Consider the following 19,719-nt stretch of genomic DNA (forward strand, 5'->3'; position numbering starts at 1 on the left):
CTTGCCTGAGTTTATTTGTAAGAACAGCATAGGACACTGGTCATCTGCAAATAATGTGTGGGGAGGTGTGTCACAGCAGTCCGTCTGTCTTCACACTGGCAGGAGCCTTTTCTATGGGGCCTTCACAGGGGCCTGAACACCTTTGGGAGCCTGGGCTGGAGCTGAAGCCTTACACAGGCATAAATACATATTTATTCACTTTACATTCTGATCTCAGTCCCCCTCTCCTCCAGTCCTCCCTAACATAGTCCCTCCCCATCCCTCCCCTTTTCCTCTTAGAAGTGGGCGGTCCCCTGCTGGGTACCAACCCACCCTGGCACATAAAGTCACTGCAGGATTAGGTACATCCTGTATGACTGAGGCCAGACAAAGCAGCCCATTTAGGGAAACAGGAGCCACAGGCAGGCAACAGAGTCAGGGATAGCCCCTGCTCCACTTGTTGGGGGATCCCCATGAAGACTAAGCCGCGCTTCTGCTGCATATGTGTGGGATGGCCTAGGTCTAACCCATGTATGCTCTTTGGTTGGTAGTTCTGATGTGCCTATTTTGTGAACCCCAGAAGACTACCAAGGAACTGATTACGATGTTTTTGGACCTAGGGTCTTTGTTCAAGCTCAAGCTTGGACTATACATAAGTCGCTGACACAGAAGGGTGGCGATGAAGCCCCGAGCTCTCAGTGGGACGGGTTTTATAGGAAAAGGCAAGCAAGTGAGGGGGTTTCTAGCCTGGCACATAGCTGATTAGGGGGCTGTTATGGAATTTAGTTACCCTGTAAAATAATTGGCTGGTGTTGGGAGCCAAACCATAAACTTAACTTCAGCTTTCCTCCTGATTGGTGGTTGTTAGGAAGTGAAGCGCCAAGGGCAGGCTTGTAACCTGGAGGCCCAGGCTTGCTGGTGAGTAACCTGGAAACTAGTACTCGAGAGTTCAACCTTAGCTCACGTTTTCTAAGATGGAGTCTGAACCCATCTGAACCCAAGATAATGGTGTCTCTGTTCAATCTTGGGGAGGACCCAAGGGTCCAGGTTAGTTGACGCTCTTGGTCTTCTCATGGAGTCCCTGTGCCCTCCAGCTCCTCAGTCCTCCCTGTAACTCTTCCACAAGGCTTCCCAAGCTCTGTCTAATGTTCGGCTGTGAGTCTTTGCATCTGTTTCTGGAGGGTGATGTCTTTGATGTGTTCTTGGATTTGGTTTTTGAGTATTTTTTTTGAGTATTTTTGTATAAATGTTCATAGGGAAGTTGGTCTGAATTTCTCTCTTTGTTGAATCTGTGAGTTAGGTATCAGTGTGACTGTGGCCTCATAGAATGAGTTTGGTAGTGGTCATTCTGTTGCTATTTTGTGGGATAATTTGAAGAGTATTGGTATTAACTCTTCTTTGAAAGTCTGGTATAATTCTTTGGAAAAACCATCTGCCCCTGGGCTTTTTTGGTTTGGGAGAATTTTAATGACTGCTTCTTTTTTCTTAGGGGTTATAGGATTGTTTAGATTGTTTACCTGATTTTGATTTAATTTGGTAAGTGGGATCTGTCTAGAAAATCATCCATTTCATTTAGATTTCCTAACTTTGTGGAGTATAGTGTTTTGAAGTAAGACCTAATGATTCATTGCATATCCTCACTGTCTGCCACTATATCCCCCTCACCATTTCTGATTTTGTTAGTTTGGGTGGTGTCTTTCTGTCTTTTAGTTAGTTTAGCTAAGGGTTTTCTATCTTGTTGATTTTCTCAATGAACCAGCTCTTAGTTTTGTTGATTCTTTGTATTGTTCTCTTTGTTTCTGATTTATTGACATCAGCCCTGAGTGTGACTATTTCTTGTTGTCTAAGTCTGAGGTGTGCTTGCTTCTTTTTTGTTGTAGAGATTTCAGGTAGTCTGTTTAGCTGCTAGGATAGGATCTATCCAATTTCTTAATGAAGGCACTTAGTGCTATGAACTTTCCTTTTAACACTGCTTTCATTAAGTTTCGGTATGCTCTGCCTACATTTTCATTGAATTCCAGAAAGTCTTTAATTTTTTTCTTTCTTTTTTTTTTTTTTTTTTGACCAAGTGATCATTGTGGAGACAGTTGTTCAGTTCCCATGAATTTGTAGGTTTCCTGTTGTTTCTGTTGTTGTTGAAGTCCAGTTTTAACCATGGTGATCTGATAGGATACAAGGGGTATTTCTATCTTCTTAAGGATTGCTTTGTGACCAAGAATATGGCCAATTTTGGAGAAGGTTCCCTGAGGTGCTGAGAAGAAAGTATATTCTTCTGTGTTTGGATGAAATGTTATGTAGATGTCTGTTAAGTCCATTTGATTCATAATGTGTGCTAGTTTCATTATTTCTGTTTAATTTCTGTTCCAATGACCTATCCGTTGGTGAGAGAGGACTCTTCAAGTCTCCCACTATGTGTGTCCAATGTGTGATTTAAACTTTTGTAGTATTCCTTTTATAAATGTGGGTGCCCTTGCATCTAAGTTCCTTTCTTTATAATTCATTCCATAAGGAGGATTAGGTGAGAATTTCTAAGCTCCAAAAAAGTCTAGAAATTCATATATCTAGAGTAGAATATTTCTTTCTTTAGACCAGCAGTTCTCAACCTGTGGGCTGCAACCCACTGGCAAACCTCTAGCTCCAAAATTATTTACATCATGATTCGTAACAAAAAAATTATGGTTATGAAGTAAAAGTAGCAATGAAAATGGTTGGGCATCACCACAGCACGAGGAACTGGATTGAAGGGTTGCAGCATCAGGAAGGGTGAGAGTCACTGCTTTAAACCTTGGCAGATGTCATTGTAATCCTCCTCTGCATGATCATTGCCAAAAACAACCCATGTCAGTGACATGAGAGATAATTACAATCTCTACAACACACACACACACACACACACACACACACACACACACACACCAGGGAAATCAAGGTAAGGTCATGCAGAGTCCAAAAGAGAAAAGCATTTCAAAGGTTTTCAGGAAAGTATGTAGCGGCACTGCTCGGCGATGAGCAGAATGCTCCCTTTGTGTAAGGTGCAAGTCTTCCTATCCTGCTTAAAAGATCACGTTTCAATACGACGTGTGTTTGTTAGGTTGTAAACACTCAAGAGTGTAATGTACATATTATGACTTTATTTTCTTTTTAAGTGTGGTAGGGAGATAATCTTGGTATTTATAGTCTGTATTCACTCTCTTCAATGTCTGTGTGTTCTTACTCAAACTGGATATTTTATTGCCTCCATAAACTTTCTCAGTTGGGTTTTATGCTCCCAGCTGCTGTAGATAGGCAGTCCCCTGCCTCTGTATACCTCCCTTCCTCAACACACACTGTATTGCTTCTGCTTGTCAGGAATTGAGGGCTAGGCCTTTGGGGAAGATAATTTTATACAGTCGAAAAGATTTATTGTGTCTGTTCTGTGTGTAAGGGACTATAATTAGTTATAGTGGGGAAATGCAGGCAAGAGCAACATTGGAATTTGTGTCTAAAAGGTGTGCAGTACAGAAGGGAGATGAGAGAGGGATTTGAGGAGCCCTTCAGTGTTGGGAGGATACAAACTCTAAGCAGACAGGAGGTAGCATGACTTATACTAGGTAGGAGTCATTATTCTCAGTTACTTAGAACAGCAGCTGGGAATGTTTACACATAGCCCTGTCCCCTGAACCTCACTCCACAGTAATTATGTCTCTCTTATGTGGCTCCTAAGTCATAGTGTATTGAGACTTGGCAACTGGATTGTGTGCCCACTGAGGGCAAGTACCATGTCTCATCACAAGATGCATGGTAGGTCCGGACAGAAGTAGCCTGTGTTAGCAACAGTGACGTTTGCCTTGAATTTGAATGTGCTTCCACTTGCTCCACACTAACTGTGGTTCTGTCTTGGCCCTCAGGTATTTTTGCGCCCCTTTCAAAGATAAGTAAATTAAAAGACGGGAGGAAGACCACCACACACACTCCTTCCACGAGAGCCACCCCACACGCCCGATCCCAGAAGGTCGATGTAGCCCACATCACATCCAGAGTCAATTCCGGTAGGTCACACTGGGGAGGCCAGCAGCTCCTAAACCGCACTTGAAACCATGTGTGGGATTCAGGTGTTTGGACTGCTTCATTCTGAAGTCCGCCACAAAGGCCACACCTCACAAAAGGCCTTGGTGGTTTGGGCCTCAGTTATGAATATGACTTAAGTCTCTGACAATGGCTTCTTTCCTTCCCTACCCTCTGTGCTTCAAATGCTCCATCGTTAGGCTCTGGGCTGGAGTTTTTGCTTCCAGCGAGTCTTCATGAAACACAGCTTGCTCCTCGTGCCTCGCCTTTTCTGTGATGCCCCTGGGTTAGTCAGAGGGGCCTCGTTCTGTTCCTGTGGTTGGCCCTGCTTTACAATTCTCCTGCCCTGCTGCACACTCGTGCCCGCCCACTCTCCCACTGTCTCTCCTCACCTGTGGGCGGCTGCGGGCGGTCCTTCCTGTTCCTCACTCCATGCAGATCCCGCCTAGCAATCCAACTCATTTAACCTCTCTGTTCTCCATCTTCCTATGTGTATTCTTTTAACCTGCACAGCCCCGTTGTTATCTTGTCCACTGATTGCTTTGTTTGTGTAGATCTTCTGTTCTCTCAGTCAAATTCTAAACTGCAAGTAGACTGTGAAAATAATTTGGGCTTTTGTGTTCACAGAAGCTCATAGCACAAAAACAGGTATTCAGTAAATATTGGCAGCTGGGACAGAAAGGTTTCTACCATCTGAAAGGATGGCACCCGGACACTGAGTTTGCCTTTCTCTTCTGTTGAGGTGGTTGCTAGGCTACCTGTGGGTTTGCTTCATTATTGATGTGACATCCCGCAGAGAGGAATGCCTTACAACTTCTTAAAAGATTGTCTCCCTTATTCGGGGCCCCTAAAGGTCACACACTTCCTTACGTATTTTAAGTTAAGTTCTCAAAAGTTTCTTTATAAAAAAAAAATCTATTGACATCTAAGCAGACATTACATTTAGTCCTTGTGCCAATTTGAAAAGAGTTGACATGGTTATAGCCATCTTTAATTATGTGCTTGGAACAATTTTCTGTTTGGTTGGATAATTTAAAATATCTTAATATGATGGTAAAGTTTTTTATTTCTGTAGATATGTTTGGCCCGTTTGTTAGATCTGTTCCCAGATACTCCATATATCACAGTCAGGCTCTCCATGAAAATTAAGGTGAGCTCCCTCACATGCTGTGTTTCTGTGTATGAATGCATATACATGTGTGTGCATGTGCACACATACATGCAAATGCACATGCACACACATGCACATATAGCAACTAAACCTAAGGTGATTGGAGTCACATCAGTGGATGAGAATAATGCATGTTTCCTGTTTGGATATTGTTGTATAGTTTTGTGAAATGCTGTTTTGGGGGAAACTGGGCAGATACACAAAGATCTTTATACCATTCTTAAAACTTCACGTTCGGTTGTCTTGATGACTGTTCAAACCAAAGGGCCAAATGGAATTCTAGGACTGGAAAATAAAATAACTGAAAGCTACGTTCTGCAGGTTTTCTCACGCCACAGCTGCTGTGGCATCTCACTCACCCCTTGACTGCTGGAGTAACTTCTACAGTGTCCGGCCTTCCCTCCTCCTCCCTCTAGCTGTGGCTGCTAAAGAAGTGTCACCCAGCTGGAATTCTGTCCACGCCTGTCCTCCCTTTCAAGTCCAGGGCAAGACTCACACTCCACAGGATGTTTCCATCTATCACCTAACTGGAGGCTTGCAGCCCCTTCTTCCTCTCCATTCCCTAGCCTCCTCTTCTGCAGAACTAGGCTTGACCTCAGAGCCTAGCAATGCTAGGCAAATGCTGTCCAGGCTCTGTCACCCCCTGAGGTGTCTGCTACCCATGTGTTCTGCTTGCCTCCCCTGAATCCTGAAGGACTCCTTTCCTGCCAGGCTACCCACAGGCTATGTCTTCTTATGAGATTTTTCTCAGACTTTCCAGAATCCGCACTCACGTCCTCCTCCTAGACCTCCTGCTTTGGACCCACTCCAGCTCTGATTCAGAGTGCACCTTGATGAGCCACTGAGTCTCTGCTCCCCCCACCCCCCCCTTCATTGGTGCTTGGAGAGCAGAGGTGTTTGGCCACACTAAACTCAAAGGTCCTCTCTTCAGAGCACATTCGAACTGTGTCTGGTTTCTGTTTGCAGCAAAGTCTTAGGTAGAATTTTTCACTTAAAATGCTTTTCGAGGTGACTGGGAATGGCTGCTGACAGCTCAAAAAAAAAGCTGGGAAGCTCTCAGGACGCTCTCTTTAAATAAATGGATTCAGTTGATGTGAAGGGCTTAGCAAACAACCATTATTCACGAGCTTTTTTTTTTCAGATGAGGTTGTGGGAATTGGTTATGGCAGGAAACGGTGTCATGTAAGTTGTTACTCAGCCACATCTCAGCTGTGACTCGTTAGCCACTCCCTACCTGTGTGTGACACAAGTTCTGAGCAAGTCTATTAGCTATAGAGACAATGATGCGGCTATTTTAGAGATCTGTAGCGGGGGCACAGCTGGAGCTCATAGACACACTGTGAACACACCTTCTTCTCTTAGTTCTGCAGTGCTGGATTCTAAGCAGGGCTCGTGCGTGCTTGGATGGTGCTGTGTCACCGAGTGTCCAGCTCCTTTTCCCCGACCTTAAATACTGAGGCGCTCCATCCTCCTGTCTGTGGAAGTAGATCCATTTGTGTCTTTACACGTGGATAAGTGGTGGTGCACGCTGTTCATGCCAGCACTCAGAGGGGCAGAGGCAGGCCAGATCTCTGTGAGTTCGAGGCCAGCCTGGTCTACAGAGTGAGTTCCAGGAGAGCCAAGGCTACACAGTGAGACCTTCTCTGAAAACAAACCAACATTGTCTTTCGCTACAATCACCTTTGTGTTTATTCACCAGGGCTGACGACATCTAAAAAAGAGACTGCTTCTGAATCCACACTGGCATTGCCTCCCAGTGAAGACCCGAAAACTGTAGCGGAAAATGACGGTAATGTAACCATCACCCCCTGTTCTTAAGGCTACAGCCCCTGGCGGGAATCCAGCTTGTTAGGCAGTGCAAACCGGCTTGTGTGATTTGGATTAAAGCTGGGAAGGGGAAAAATCAACATAGTAAAACTACTCTTGGAAAAAACCCTTTAAAAATACAGATGCAGAAAGAACGACTGACGTGGGGGAGGGGCCACAGTGCAGGGGAGGTGGCCAGACTTTGAGGGAGGAGCCTGTGCACCTTCAGGCTGACTACAGAATGATTCAAGGTTAGAATGTTGTCACCTTAGGACGTGTTAGTAGCGTGCATGCATTCGTATTCCCGTGTGTATGTTTGAAGGGGCTCTATTACAGTTTCCCCTAAGGAGAGTGGAGTGTGTGTGTGTGTTAGATTAGTTAGCGTTAGGTGACTCCCCTGGATAAGATACGTTACTGGGAAGCCTTAAAAATTCCTGCTTGTGTAAACAGTGATCTATTTAGTGTGTAAACAGCCGTGCATTTGGATAAATCAGGCATTTAATTTGACACTAGATCATCCACAATTGAGGACGCTAAATGAAGCGCTTCAGAAAAATTTGCCCAGAAAACATCTTATTAGTCCTTTTCTTTTTTTTTTTTCTTCTTTTGTTAGTATTTTTTTTTCTCTCTTTGTTAAAACCACCCTTTAAGTTGTGATTCTTTCCTGCTCCCTCCCTCGCCAGCTGCCCAGCCTGGGTCCACGAGCAGTTCCTCCTCTACATCCTCCCTGGAGCACAAGCAGAGCTACCCGAAGAAGCTGACCACAAGCAGCGGTGGCAAGAAGACCCTGAGCAAAAGCCCCTCTCTCCCGTCCAGAGCCAGTGCTGGTATCTATGGCTTTTTCAACCAGGCTTTCTTGGTGTTTTTTATCTTGGTTTGTTTGTAAGTGGATTTGCTCTTTTTAACGTGTAGAAGGAGCCCTCTCCCCCTCCCCCTTCCCTTTCCTTGCTCCTCCCCCTCCCCCTTTCCTGCTCCCCTTTCTCCCCACCTCCCCCCTTCTCTCTTCACCCCAGGCAGACTGAGCTGTCTTGCTCTTTGGGTGACACCACGTAGGCACCCTTTACTCTTTGCCCCTGTGCTTCAGTCACACTGAACTCCATGCTGTGTCCCTGCCTCCCCGGCCTGGGCCTGCAGTCAGGACTCCTGGCTTTGCGCTTGGATTTGAGAGTTTACTGTCATCTAGTTGGTAGTTTTTGCACCTCAGCTCTCCCACGCGCCTGCCTGTCATTGTCCTGTTTAGAGAAGGATGTAAACTCTGCTTTTGTTGAAGTTGAAGCTGTGCAAGAGAGGCTCAGGGGTCCGTCCCCCCTTCCCCCCGGGGGACAGCCATCTGTAGCCCTCATGGTCTCCCCAACCACTACTCCTCAGGATGTGTGACAGTGTGAAAGCACACACCCGGGCTTTCACCTAGGTGGTGACATTGTTTACCTTGTCCCTAAACCCTCAGCAGTGACCCTAGTAGAGGAAACCCAGCCCTGTTCTTACTTTATTGCATTTTAACTATTCCTGTATTTGGAATTGGGACTTTTGACCTTGACTCGATTTTAGACTTTATATAGGAGTTTAGAATTACCTCCTTTCTCCCCTTTTCCCTGGAACAAGCAGTTCCTGTGTGCCTATATACTTACTTTACTTACTTTTATTCAGTTGAGGATTGTGTTGGCATAGATTGATTATAGTGGGTACGAAGGTGGTAACCAGAACGGGGGGGGAAAAAACTTCCCCAGAGAAAGGCAGAGAATGGGAGCTGTGTGTGGCTGAGGGCTGGGGTCAGACTGTCTGTGTTTAGAGCCCCAGACACATAACACTAGAGTGAGCAGAGAGCCTTTCGCCTTGGAGGGAGAGGGAATGGCAGAGACCAGACAAGGGTGGAAGGGATAGTAACTGGAATGAGAAAGAGAGAGCCAGGAGAGTGGAGAGGTGTGGAGGAGGTCTGCACTCTGGGCCTGGCTCGCTGGCTCCCATTGTTGAACTACCTGAGCAGTGGGCAGGCCTGGGTGTCAGTGTGGGCGTGTCACCTGTGAGCTGTGAACCCATCGCTACACCTTTTTATGGAAAGCACTCTGTAAACTGCAGTGCCGCGGTTAGCTAGGTCTGGGTTTCTCAGGGGTGCAATAGGTCTGCGCCCCTGCCATCACACGCTCAAGTTTGCTCCTGTGTCTTCAGTCTCCCCTTCCCACAGTTGACCCCTCCCAGGCCTTCACCTAGAGTTCTTGAGACCTTCTGGATGGTAGCTGTTCAATTCGCTACTCAGTACCAATAGGACAGGGCCCAGGAGCCAGCCTTCTGGATTTGAACTTATCTTGGGATAGTATTTCCTAGAGGCTAGATACCAGAGAGTGGGCAGTATTTTAGGGGTAGTCTTGAATTAAGTGGAAGGAAAGCAACTTGGGGTAGTCGGGACCTGCCCTAAGTTGGACATTCCTTACCCGACATGACTGGGGTCAGAAGCGTTTTGAGTTAGGCCAGTTTGAGATTTTGGAATACTTGCACAGTCTACCGTGTGACCACCTCTAGCCAGAAGCTCTGAAACCTGAAAACCCGAAATCCGAAAATCTGAAGCGTTGAGAGGACGCTACAAGGGTTGTTATCTGGACGGCTACAAGGGATGGCACATTCTAATCTGAATGTGAATTCGAGCATCTGTGCTAAGGGTGGTCAGGCTTCAGAACGCAGTACATCTGGATTGTCCTGTTCAGACTACTCAGCCTATGGCGGATTCACCTGGATTTACATTCCTGCACGTCCTGCACGGAATCTGAGTGAATACAGAGCTCTGTGCTTCACGTGACTAGGGACTGGCCCATTGGCCACAGCTGACCACCACTTGGTCTCACGTGCTCTTCCTGAGTTGTCTGTATCCACTCTCGTGCTGTAGCACCAACGGTGGATCCCCGTGACGTGACAGGAGGCTGAGCTCGCTTGGCTCTGGTTCTTCACGGACCACTCTGTGTCCGAGTGGAGTGTGTGCCTGGCTGTCTGAGTGGAACTGATTCTTTTCTAGGAACAAGGTTTGTGCTGTTCCCATGGCAGTGATTTTCCTCAGGGAACGTTCTTGTTTGCTTTGAATACCTTGGCCTCCTGAGTGAGGACCACAGCCGTGACAAATACACAATGAGATATCCAACCAACCAGACTAGTTAGAACACGTGAAGTGAGTTTTAAAAACTAATGTGCTTTTTTTGAGTTTCTCCTCCCTTTGTGTTCTTTCCTCTTTACCTTCCCTTCCCATACCTCCCACCCACCACTTGAACAGGTTTGAAATCTTCAGCCACATCTGCAGCAAATAACAGTCACCGTGAAGGAGCGCTCCACCTCGGAGAAAGGGTGCTGGTCGTAGGCCAGCGAGTAGGCACCATTAAGTTCTTTGGAACAACAAACTTTGCTCCAGGTAACTCCCCTCAATAGTCTTGGTTCAACGTGAATTTTGTACAAAAGGTTTATTTAAACCTAAACAGCAGATGGGACTTAGTCTTAGGGAGGTCCTCCCTCCCTGGTTCTTGTGGCTGGTGGCAGAGGCACAGTGTGTGGAAAGTGATACAGCTGTCTGTAAGAGACTGACTGGTGTCCATGGAATGTTCCTGCGTTGTTCATTTGTCTAATATTAAAATTAGTTTTCACTTCCCTGGTTTATTCTGACTGCAGAGTGTGCTAAATTCCTGGAAAGTATTTCAATTACTCCTCCTACCCTGCCGGATAATCCTGGAGGTGAACAGATTAGATTAGATGGACCATCTTGTTTTTTGGTTTTTGTTTTTTTAAAATCAGGATGGCTTAGAGAAAAAGGCAAAGAAGAGAAAACAGTTGTTGTGTACCCTGGAATCTAAAGGAATACATGTCTGTGAACTTAAATATTCATCCCAGTTGCCCTAGTGCTGTTTCCTAAAGTAAAGATTGGGGCTGGAGAGATGGCTCAGTGGTTAAGAGCACTGACTGCTCTGGCAGAGGATCTGGGTTTAGTTCGCAGCGCGCTACATCAGGTGGCTCACACCTACCTGCAACTGCAGATTCAGGGGGTTTGATACCCTCTGGCTTCCGTGGGCATCTGCATACCCAGTGCACATACACTCACACAGTTTTATACACATACACATGAATAGAAATAATACATATTTTTTAAAAGGTAAAGATTATCTTCCTGTGTATGTCCACAGACTAGAAGCCAGTTGCATGGATCCATAGCTGTGTTTTAAGTAGCAATATGCCATATTAACACATGGTGGCATTGCAGGATTTGAGGAAAGGGTATCTAGGAGATTGAAAGAGAAAAGTTTGTAGCTTAGCATCTGTCAGGACTCATGCAAGAGCTGAGATCTTATTCTGTCTGCAGACCAACAGGTTAGCCTGCCACAGTGTCATCTGACCAAAGCTGTGACAATCCTGTGTCAGAGGCAGGAACTATGCACAACAGTAGCAGGAGGCAGAACAGCAGTATCTTTCTGTTCTGGTCCTTAAGCCCCAGTTCCTGCTGGCTGGTGTAGAGAGGGCCAGGCGGCACCTGAACACCCAGGAGCCTGTGTTCTAGATGAGCCTGAACCTTCAGAGGTTTAGTCGCCTTTGCTCTGAGCTTGTGGTTCAACATGGCTGCTGCCACGCTAGACAGAGACCATGCCAGTTCACCAGGAGTGTCCACTTCTGTGTATGAGACAGAAGCACGTGAACCAGGCATATGACTCCAGCATGCGCTCTCTTCTTTGATTAATGCCACTTTTAGTGTAAGTCGGTGCTTTATTTGAGCTATGTTAGAATTCAAGCCTCCCTTGGGCCTCTCTTACATCTCACACTAGATAGTGAGTACATAGCATAGCTCTCTGCTAGGCTGTTTTCACAACTACTGTGCCTGTGTGTGTGTAATGTATGTATGTCACACATTTTCAAGAGTTACATAGTAAACACATGGCAGTGATGTAGTCAATCACAATGGGGCTTTTAATTAAAGAAAAAAATTACATGGAAAGGCCTATCAAACACAGAAGGAAGTGAGACCTGGAAAATTGTAACTATGGTACTCAGAGATCATTCTAACAAGACTCATCTGGTCTAGGCAAGTCAGAAGCTCATAGTCTGTTTTCAAAGAATTAGTGTGGTTAGACAAAGAGGCTCGTAGGCACTGCGATATGACATAGTGGGGCCACTCAAATATAAAAGACACTGGCTGTACTTCAGTCTTTATAACTCCAATCTAAGTATCTAGAATGGGGTCAGGTGTCACATAAACCAACCACCCAACTAACCAACCAATCAACCAAATAAAACAAAAACCAAAGCAAAATGAGTGTGTATTCTAAGTTGGCTTTGAAGGTTCCTGTCATTGAAACTGACTCTGAGCTAGTAATCTGAGAGGAGTATTTTGCATTTCCTATTTGTAGTGAGTTGGTTGTATTCACACATCCATTCTTGCTGTTGGTTGTGAAAGACCAAATGATCACATACATGTTCTTTATTTGCTATTGATTGTAAAAGACCAAACGTGCTGTATGCTCCGATTACAAGCATGCGAACTGTAAGGCCTGTTTAGCGGATCATGGAAACCCCAGGAATCCCTGCTTTAGAGTATGTCTACCTAGCAAGCTACTGGAAGTACAGCCCTGTTGTTTTGGTTTTAGTCTCTCCAGGGACTTGGGATTCTCACAGCTAGCCCCATAGATACTGTCTTCTAAGGAAAGTTCTTCTATTAGGAAACCTAGGTCTTTTCATTTACTTAAAAGAGGGAGCAGTTTCACTGTGTCTTCCGTGCTATCTCTGCCCTTGTTTAATTATTTAATGGGTGTTTGTGGTGTGCTGCTGCGTGGAGGGTGAGCTGAAGAGAGCTGTCCACCTGAGGAGTCATGTCTCAGTAGCATTCCATGCTGCTCTCACTGAAGCAGGCTACGTGAGAGTCAAGGACGCTTTCTTTTGCATTACAGTCTTAAGATATATTTTGGTGGCGCTCTCCTTGCATGATGGCTAATTCCCCACAAATCTAAGTTTGTGAGTTTTATTTTTCCTCCCTTAATGTACTGCTCTGCAATTATGCCACTGATTCGTTTCTCCCACTTTCCAAATTTTCAAGTTTTATTTTATAATTTGATCATCTGAGAGCTTAATGATCATGATGATCTTCCATCATCTCGGTCATTTGTGAAAACGCCGAGCCATCCCGACTTTGGGTTCGTATTACCGCACAGCGGTTGTGAATGAAGTGCAGATGCCTTTAAAATGCAATATTCATGTTTTAGGGTATTGGTACGGCATAGAGCTGGAGAAGCCCCACGGGAAGAATGACGGTTCAGTTGGAGGTGTACAGTATTTTAGTTGCTCTCCGAGATATGGAATATTTGCGCCCCCGTCCAGGGTACAGAGGTGAGGAGAAACTGGAGTGTGCATCTATCTGTTTACAGAAACTCTGCAGTTCCCTGTGGCACACGGGTCCCCAAATCCATCTGGAAGATAAACTCAGGCGTTCCTTCAACGGGTTAACTGGCCACCTTCCTTGGAGGGAAGGCTCATGGGAAGCTAAATTTGCCTTGCTGAGGGTTTGCAATTTTAAAAACCTCCTTTCTTCCTCATTTGCAAACCCTATGAGTGTGTGTAGGCTATTAGAAGTGGCGTTTGCAGCTAAGAACAGTGCGAGGAGCAAGCTTAATCCGTCATGCAAACAAAAGTAAAAATGCCCTCTGATTGCTTCAGTCACATCCTAACTACATTAAATTTCCTGCCAGCAGGCACCCATTCACTCTCCCACAAACCTAATGGAACCAAAATGGCTTTTTCCTCTGATTTCCTTAGTTTTCAAAAATAGATAGGCAGTAGCTCTCCGGGGGTGGGGGAAGTGAAGTCTCCAGGATTTATATGTAACAGACCTCGTGAGTGTTTCCTGGTAAGGCAGTTCGTTTACATGTCACCTCCCTCTGGGTTTTAAAAGCAAGCTTATCCAGAACACAGGTCCTCATGACATTCCGGTGGAATGTGGAGCTGGGAGACAGAGGCTAGAAAAGGGGATTATAATCTCTGGGCAAGATACAACATATGTGGTGTAGTCACGCTCATGACACTGGAACCGTGTTGGTGGCCTGGGAGTTCCTACCAGTCCCCCTTTAGCTGGATGCTGAGGGTTTCTGGGCAAATTGAAGTTGTTTTTTGTTTTTTTCTTTTCTTTTCTTTTTAAATCATTTTCTCCCTCAGTTTTTTCTTTTCCTTACATATCCTCTTGGTGTTAATTCTCTTCGTTTTCAGTGTACTTGACACATTATTCCTTACAGCAGCGAGGCCTTCAGCATACACTACTTTGTAGCTCATAAGGTCTAAGTGTTGTTTCACTTGATCCTAAGAAGTCCCTGGCCAGGTGAGTTGGGAAATAACCCTGAGTGTCATCAACTCTTACCGAGCATTTAAAGGCAGGCTGCATCCTGAGCACCCGAGTGGTATACGCCATTGTCCCCTGCACACCCGAGGATCCATGAGCTGCTGTGTTTATTCCCACCTTACAGGTGGGAAAATAGTTTCCCAGAGAAAAAGCAGCAGAGCTGAAGTTGCATCTCTGGGTAATGGAAGAGCTAAGCTTGGCCTGGCTTCGTTAGCTTCCTGACTGTCCTAGGCCCATGTGTTTAGCTGACACCGTCCTCAGAGTTGTCCCTGGAACGGTGACCTAAAGCATCTTATTAGACAGGCCCTGCAATTGTCCCCATTCCACAGCGGAGGAACATCAGGCCCTGACAGCTAATGCCGTATGCTACAGTGGGGATGTGAATCCCTGGCTCTCTGGAGTCAGAAGTGAGCTCCTTGCCGTAACCTTGGAGGATTTACTGGGCATCTGCGAGTCTCCTCTGAACCCGTGTCGGGCAGGTGATTGATGCACTATCATGCATTAGTTTGATTTATCTCCCAGTCACAAGGACTGGGGTTTATCTCACGTTCAGTTACCCAGAGTGCAGGATTGGGCATGTGTCAGGCACAGTGGGTACCAGTGAGCCCCGTTGCCAGTTCTGGGCTTTTTATACAGCAGCCACCTTTTCTCTGCCTTTACTGGTGAAGTCACATTGTTCCTGTAGTTTTCTGTTCTCACTGCTGTGTTTACAGAGTGCACACGGCCTCACTCACTGTTTCTTTTGCTTTCTGGCTGGTTTTCTCCAAGGTAGAGTGTTTGAAAGCAACCCCCACTCAAGTACCAGGGCTCTGTTGAAATGAACCAGTCTCCATCCAGCTGTCTTCCTGTCATCTTCTGATTGTCTCATTCATCAGCATCAAATACTATTAAGTGTCTTTCCGTACTTTGTGCTGTGCTAGGCATTCTATGAGCAAACAAAACAGACATGGTCTCTGATTTTAAGGCATCCCCAACACAAGCCAGTTTGGAGCTCTTTAAAGGCCCCGCTAGTCTTCAAGATGGGAAGATTTTATGCTAGGGGCTGTGGGAGGCTATCTTGGTATCACACTGTGACCCCTGCCGCTTCACCTCAGCCTCATAGCTGGCTTTTTATTTCTCCCCTTGGCATTTTAAAAATTTGTGCTTGTCCCAGGATCCACCCATGTGACTTCCTCTGTTTGAATAGACTTCCCGATCTATCTGTCATTATACAATTTTCATTTAGTAAATTGTCTTGGTTAATAGCATCAGCGAATATTCTTTAAAGACAGTCTAAGGAAACTCACTCACTGTCTAACTGGTCCTCAGAAACATCCCATTCTTGTTTTGTTGCTGTTAGAATTATTTCTAATGAACCAGTCACTTACGGAAGTAGGTTCCTCTCAGCTGTCCATCACCTCTTCATCCCAGTACCTGCTGCTTACCAGGCTATGGGCTCTGTCCATTGGCCCCTCCTCAATTGTCATGTGTTGTGTGCTCTGTAAAAACGATACGCATGACCTGTGGGGTGCAGGTGAGCACACTCCAGGGACTGCGGGGGGTTTTCTTGATGGAAAAAAAAGTGTGTTGGGAGAAGTGTTTGGCAGATGAAGGTCTTGCAGATTTAGGTCAGTAAACTGTTGAAGAAAAATGAGGCTTTCAGGACCTGGCTTTTTAAAAATAACGATTTGAATATCAAAAAACAAGGAGATACTTCCTGGGAAGGTGACCTTTGCAGTGGTGGGTAGAGTTCAGCACAGAGGGCTTTGGATTATATTACTAAAAAAAAAATTATACACATGCAAAAATTCAGACAGCCTTTTTTTAAAAATTATTTTTATAATTTTAATCTTATATTTGTTAAGCTTGGTATAAGATAAACTTATCTCCGATTTTTTTAGTTTTACCTTTGAAGATAAAATTCCAAAGCTAAGTCAGAAGATATCATGGGTCCAATTCTTAGCATTGAACACCACCACCACCACCACCATCAACAGTAACAACAACAACAACAGGGCTGTGGATGCAACTTAGTGGCAGGGTACTTGCCTATCCTGTGCCAAGGCCCAGTGTAGCTCCACAAAAGCCACCAAGCAAATAAATGTCAGTAGTCAGGTCCCTGTTTCAAATGAACTGAGTTTTCCAACCTACCTGTCCTTGGTAGTGGGGCCTCCACTCCATCTGCATATTCGTCTGTCTCCTATGCTAGAGTAAAGGTCTTCCCTGGTTCCTGTGGCTGCCCAGTAGATGCTTGTTGAATGAAGGAGTGGGAAAACAAATAAGGGCTGACGTGAAAGCGACCGTGACCGTGAGAGTCCACCTTACCCAGAAGACCAGCCCCTCCTAACGTGGAGTGTTCTGTTTTATTCATAGGCTATCAGATTCCCTGGATACGCTTTCAGAAATATCTTCAAATAAACAGAATCATTCTTATCCTGGTAAGATTATGTTTTTTAAATCCCAGTTAAAATATTTCTTCACTTTCACTCACCGAGACGTATCTTAACTGCTAAATATCTGTATCAATATGTTTTTATCAAAGCGGCTAAGTGTGTCTGTATAGTGCAAGTAAGCCCGGAGCAGATCTGTTTCCTGCCTCCCAGCTCTGTGCTCACCTCCCGCTCCCCTGCCTCCCTGTGTATTTCCCACGCTAAGGTTGTGAGCCTAGGATTGGGTATTCATGACTCCTTTGGTTTTCTGATCTTTTCGGCCACTTGCAGCCGTTTGTATCAGTAAGTAGCGCTTTATTTCCATTATCCTTTCTGCTTTCAGCACTGGTGGGATGTGTGACTGATGCTTTAGCTGTTCCTTATTTCTGCTGCATCCTGGTTTTTATTATTGCACCGTTGTGCACACAAACACATGTGGCCCTGGGGTTGGTAAGCTTGGCTGCCACACCCTCCATCTTCCCGGGGGATGCAGGTGTTTGCACTGCATGCTCCCCTCAGCCACTGACTAGGCCCTGTTCCTCCCAGCCGCCCCTCTTGTTGGGCATGGAAACAGTTGCTGCCCTGCTAGATGTAAACAGTGTTTCCAGGCCTCTCAGCTTTTGGTTTGTGGAGCTCATGCATTGCCTTTTTTCTGTTTAAAGCTCTGGCTTATTCTTCCTTCGGGCGATCTGCTTCTTATCTTGGTAATTTGTAGGGTTTTTTTTCTTCTTCTATATTTTGGGAATACATCTTTCACTGGTTTACCTGTTACTAATATGTGTCAGCTGATGATATATCTTCACTTTTCTGACATTTTTTGGTGAGAAGACTTTTTTTTAATGTTTATGTACTCAAAGAATAAAGCATCTCATGGCTTGCTTTTTGTTGTTGTTGGTTTTTTTTTTTTTTTTTTTTTTTTGAGACAGGGTTTCTCTGTGTAGCCCTGGCTGTCCTGAAACTCACNTTGTAGACCAGGCTGGCCTCGAACTCAGAAATCCGCCTGCCTCTGCCTCCTGAGTGCTGGGATTAAAGGCGTGCGCCACCACGCCCGGCTGCATTTTTTTATCTAAAGAATTTCCCTCCCCCAGGGACAGAAACTGTAATGCTCCTTCTTGGGCCTTTTTTTTTTTTTTTTTAATTCTGGTTTTGTGTTTCATATTTGTCAGTTTTCCCAGAATTGACTCTGTGTGTGGTAAGGGTTGGGTTTGATTTTCTTTTTCATCTGTGGGTGACTATTTATGGAAGTACAGTGACTACCCTGGAATATCGGTTGCGGTCAGCCCATGAGTGTGGCGTGTCCCCATTCTAGAGGCCATGTTCTGATGGGACCTTTCGGATGATGTATGGCTGTGGCCATTCTGACTTCTAGGTGGATGTGTCCCACTAGCACTTTCCATCATCAGAGGGGGCTTTTCCATGTGTCTGCGTCGCCTTCGCCTGCTGTGGATGTATGTGTGCATGTGTGTGCATGTCTCTGTGTGCATGTGTTTGTATGTGTATGAGTGTGCACATGTGTATGGCTGTGCTTGTGTGTGTATGTGTGTGGGTATGTCTGCTTGTGTGAGTATGTGTGTATGCTCTTGTGTACATGTGTCTGTGTGTGTGCGTGTGTCTCTATGTGTGTGTGTCCTCTGACTTTACTCTCCACTGTTGTTGGGTTGGTTATTCTTTTTTTTTTTTTAAGATTTATTTATTTGTTATATGTAAGTACACTATAGCTGTCTTCAGACAGTCCAGAAGAGGGCATCAGGATCCCATGACAGATGGTTGTGAGCCACCATGTGGTTGGCTGGGATTTGAACTCAGATCCTTTGGAAGAGCAGTCAGTGCTCTTAACCGCTGAGCCATCTCGCCAGCCCCTGGGTTGGTTATTCTTGATTCCTTTTGTTCTCACATAAACTTGATGACCATTTTGTTGAGATTCCTAGAGTAGCACGCTAGGATTTTGAGGCGGTTGGGAAGCTCTGGCCTTACTACTGTTCTGTGTGTAAGCATGGATTCTCTGTCCACTTATGTGACCCCCGAGTTGTTGTCTGTGAAGTGAAGTTGATGACTTCCATTCAGTCATCATCTGAGAATATTAAATGGAAAGTTCCATAAATAAGCAACTCATAGGTTTTCTGTGTCACATTATTCGGAGTGGATGATAAAATGTCACTCTGTCCTGCCTGGAACATGAGTTGTCCTTTTGTTCAGGGTATCTGGGTGCGTGTTGCCTTCCTGTTGGTCCTTCATAATCCTCTGGTTACAGATCAACTGTCTAGGTCCTGCTTGTGTTGAGCTAACTGTAATTTCACTTAGTAAAATATATGCTAAGGGTAGTATTACTAGTAATTTCAATATTAGACAGGTGGATCTGTGTGAGTTCAAGGCTAGGCTGGTCTACAGAGCAAGTTCCAGGACAGTCATTGCTATACAGAAAAAACCCAGCTGAAAAAATAAGTCTGCTTGTCTTTATATTTTACTCTGAGAGCTCCATTCATTTTAATTTATTGCTATTATTGATGTATTAGCAATGTTCTTTACGCTTTTACTTAGTTCCCATTCCATTTTAAATATTTATTTATTTATTTATTTTTGATGTTCAGCATTTTCTTTTTTATTGGATTTTTTATGTTTAATATTTTGTTTATAAATTGTTTTTTACTAGATATTTTCTTTATATACATTTCAAATTTCAAATGCTATCCCAAAAGTTCCCTATACCCTCCCCCGGCCCTGCTCCCCTACCCACCCACTCCCACTTTTTGGCCCTGGCGTTCCCCTGTACTGGGGCATAGAACGTTTTCAAGACCAAGGGGCCTCTCTTCCCAGTGATGGCCGACTAGGCCATCTTCTGCTACATATGCAGCTAGAGACACAAGCTCTGGGAGTACTGGTTAGTTCATATTGTTGTTCCACCTATAGGGTTGCAGACCCCTTCAGCTCCTTGGGTGCTTTCTCTAGCTTCTCCATTGGGGGCCCTG

The 19,719-nt window shown here is 45.1% G+C and overlaps 1 protein-coding gene across 8 annotated transcripts in view; it reads left to right on the top strand.

Moving 5' to 3' along the window:
* Positions 1–19,719, top strand: part of Clip4 (CAP-Gly domain containing linker protein family member 4) — a 97,283-nt gene that overhangs the window by 52,051 nt on the left and 25,513 nt on the right. For 6 of the 8 annotated variants that reach the window (XM_021149448.2, XM_021149450.2, XM_021149449.2 and 3 more), the window contains exons 9-14: positions 3,867–4,007; positions 6,894–6,983; positions 7,684–7,827; positions 10,257–10,391; positions 13,219–13,342; positions 16,698–16,762. In XM_021149448.2, the coding sequence (XP_021005107.1) occupies positions 3,867–4,007; positions 6,894–6,983; positions 7,684–7,827; positions 10,257–10,391; positions 13,219–13,342; positions 16,698–16,762 (699 nt within the window). The remainder of the gene's footprint in view (positions 1–3,866; positions 4,008–6,893; positions 6,984–7,683; positions 7,828–10,256; positions 10,392–13,218; positions 13,343–16,697; positions 16,763–19,719) is intronic. The other 2 variants (XM_021149451.2, XM_021149452.2) reach the window with 1 other exon arrangement.

The sequence above is a fragment of the Mus caroli genome, chromosome 17, assembly GCF_900094665.2.
Source record: "Mus caroli chromosome 17, CAROLI_EIJ_v1.1, whole genome shotgun sequence".
NCBI classification, from domain to species: Eukaryota; Metazoa; Chordata; class Mammalia; order Rodentia; family Muridae; genus Mus; species Mus caroli.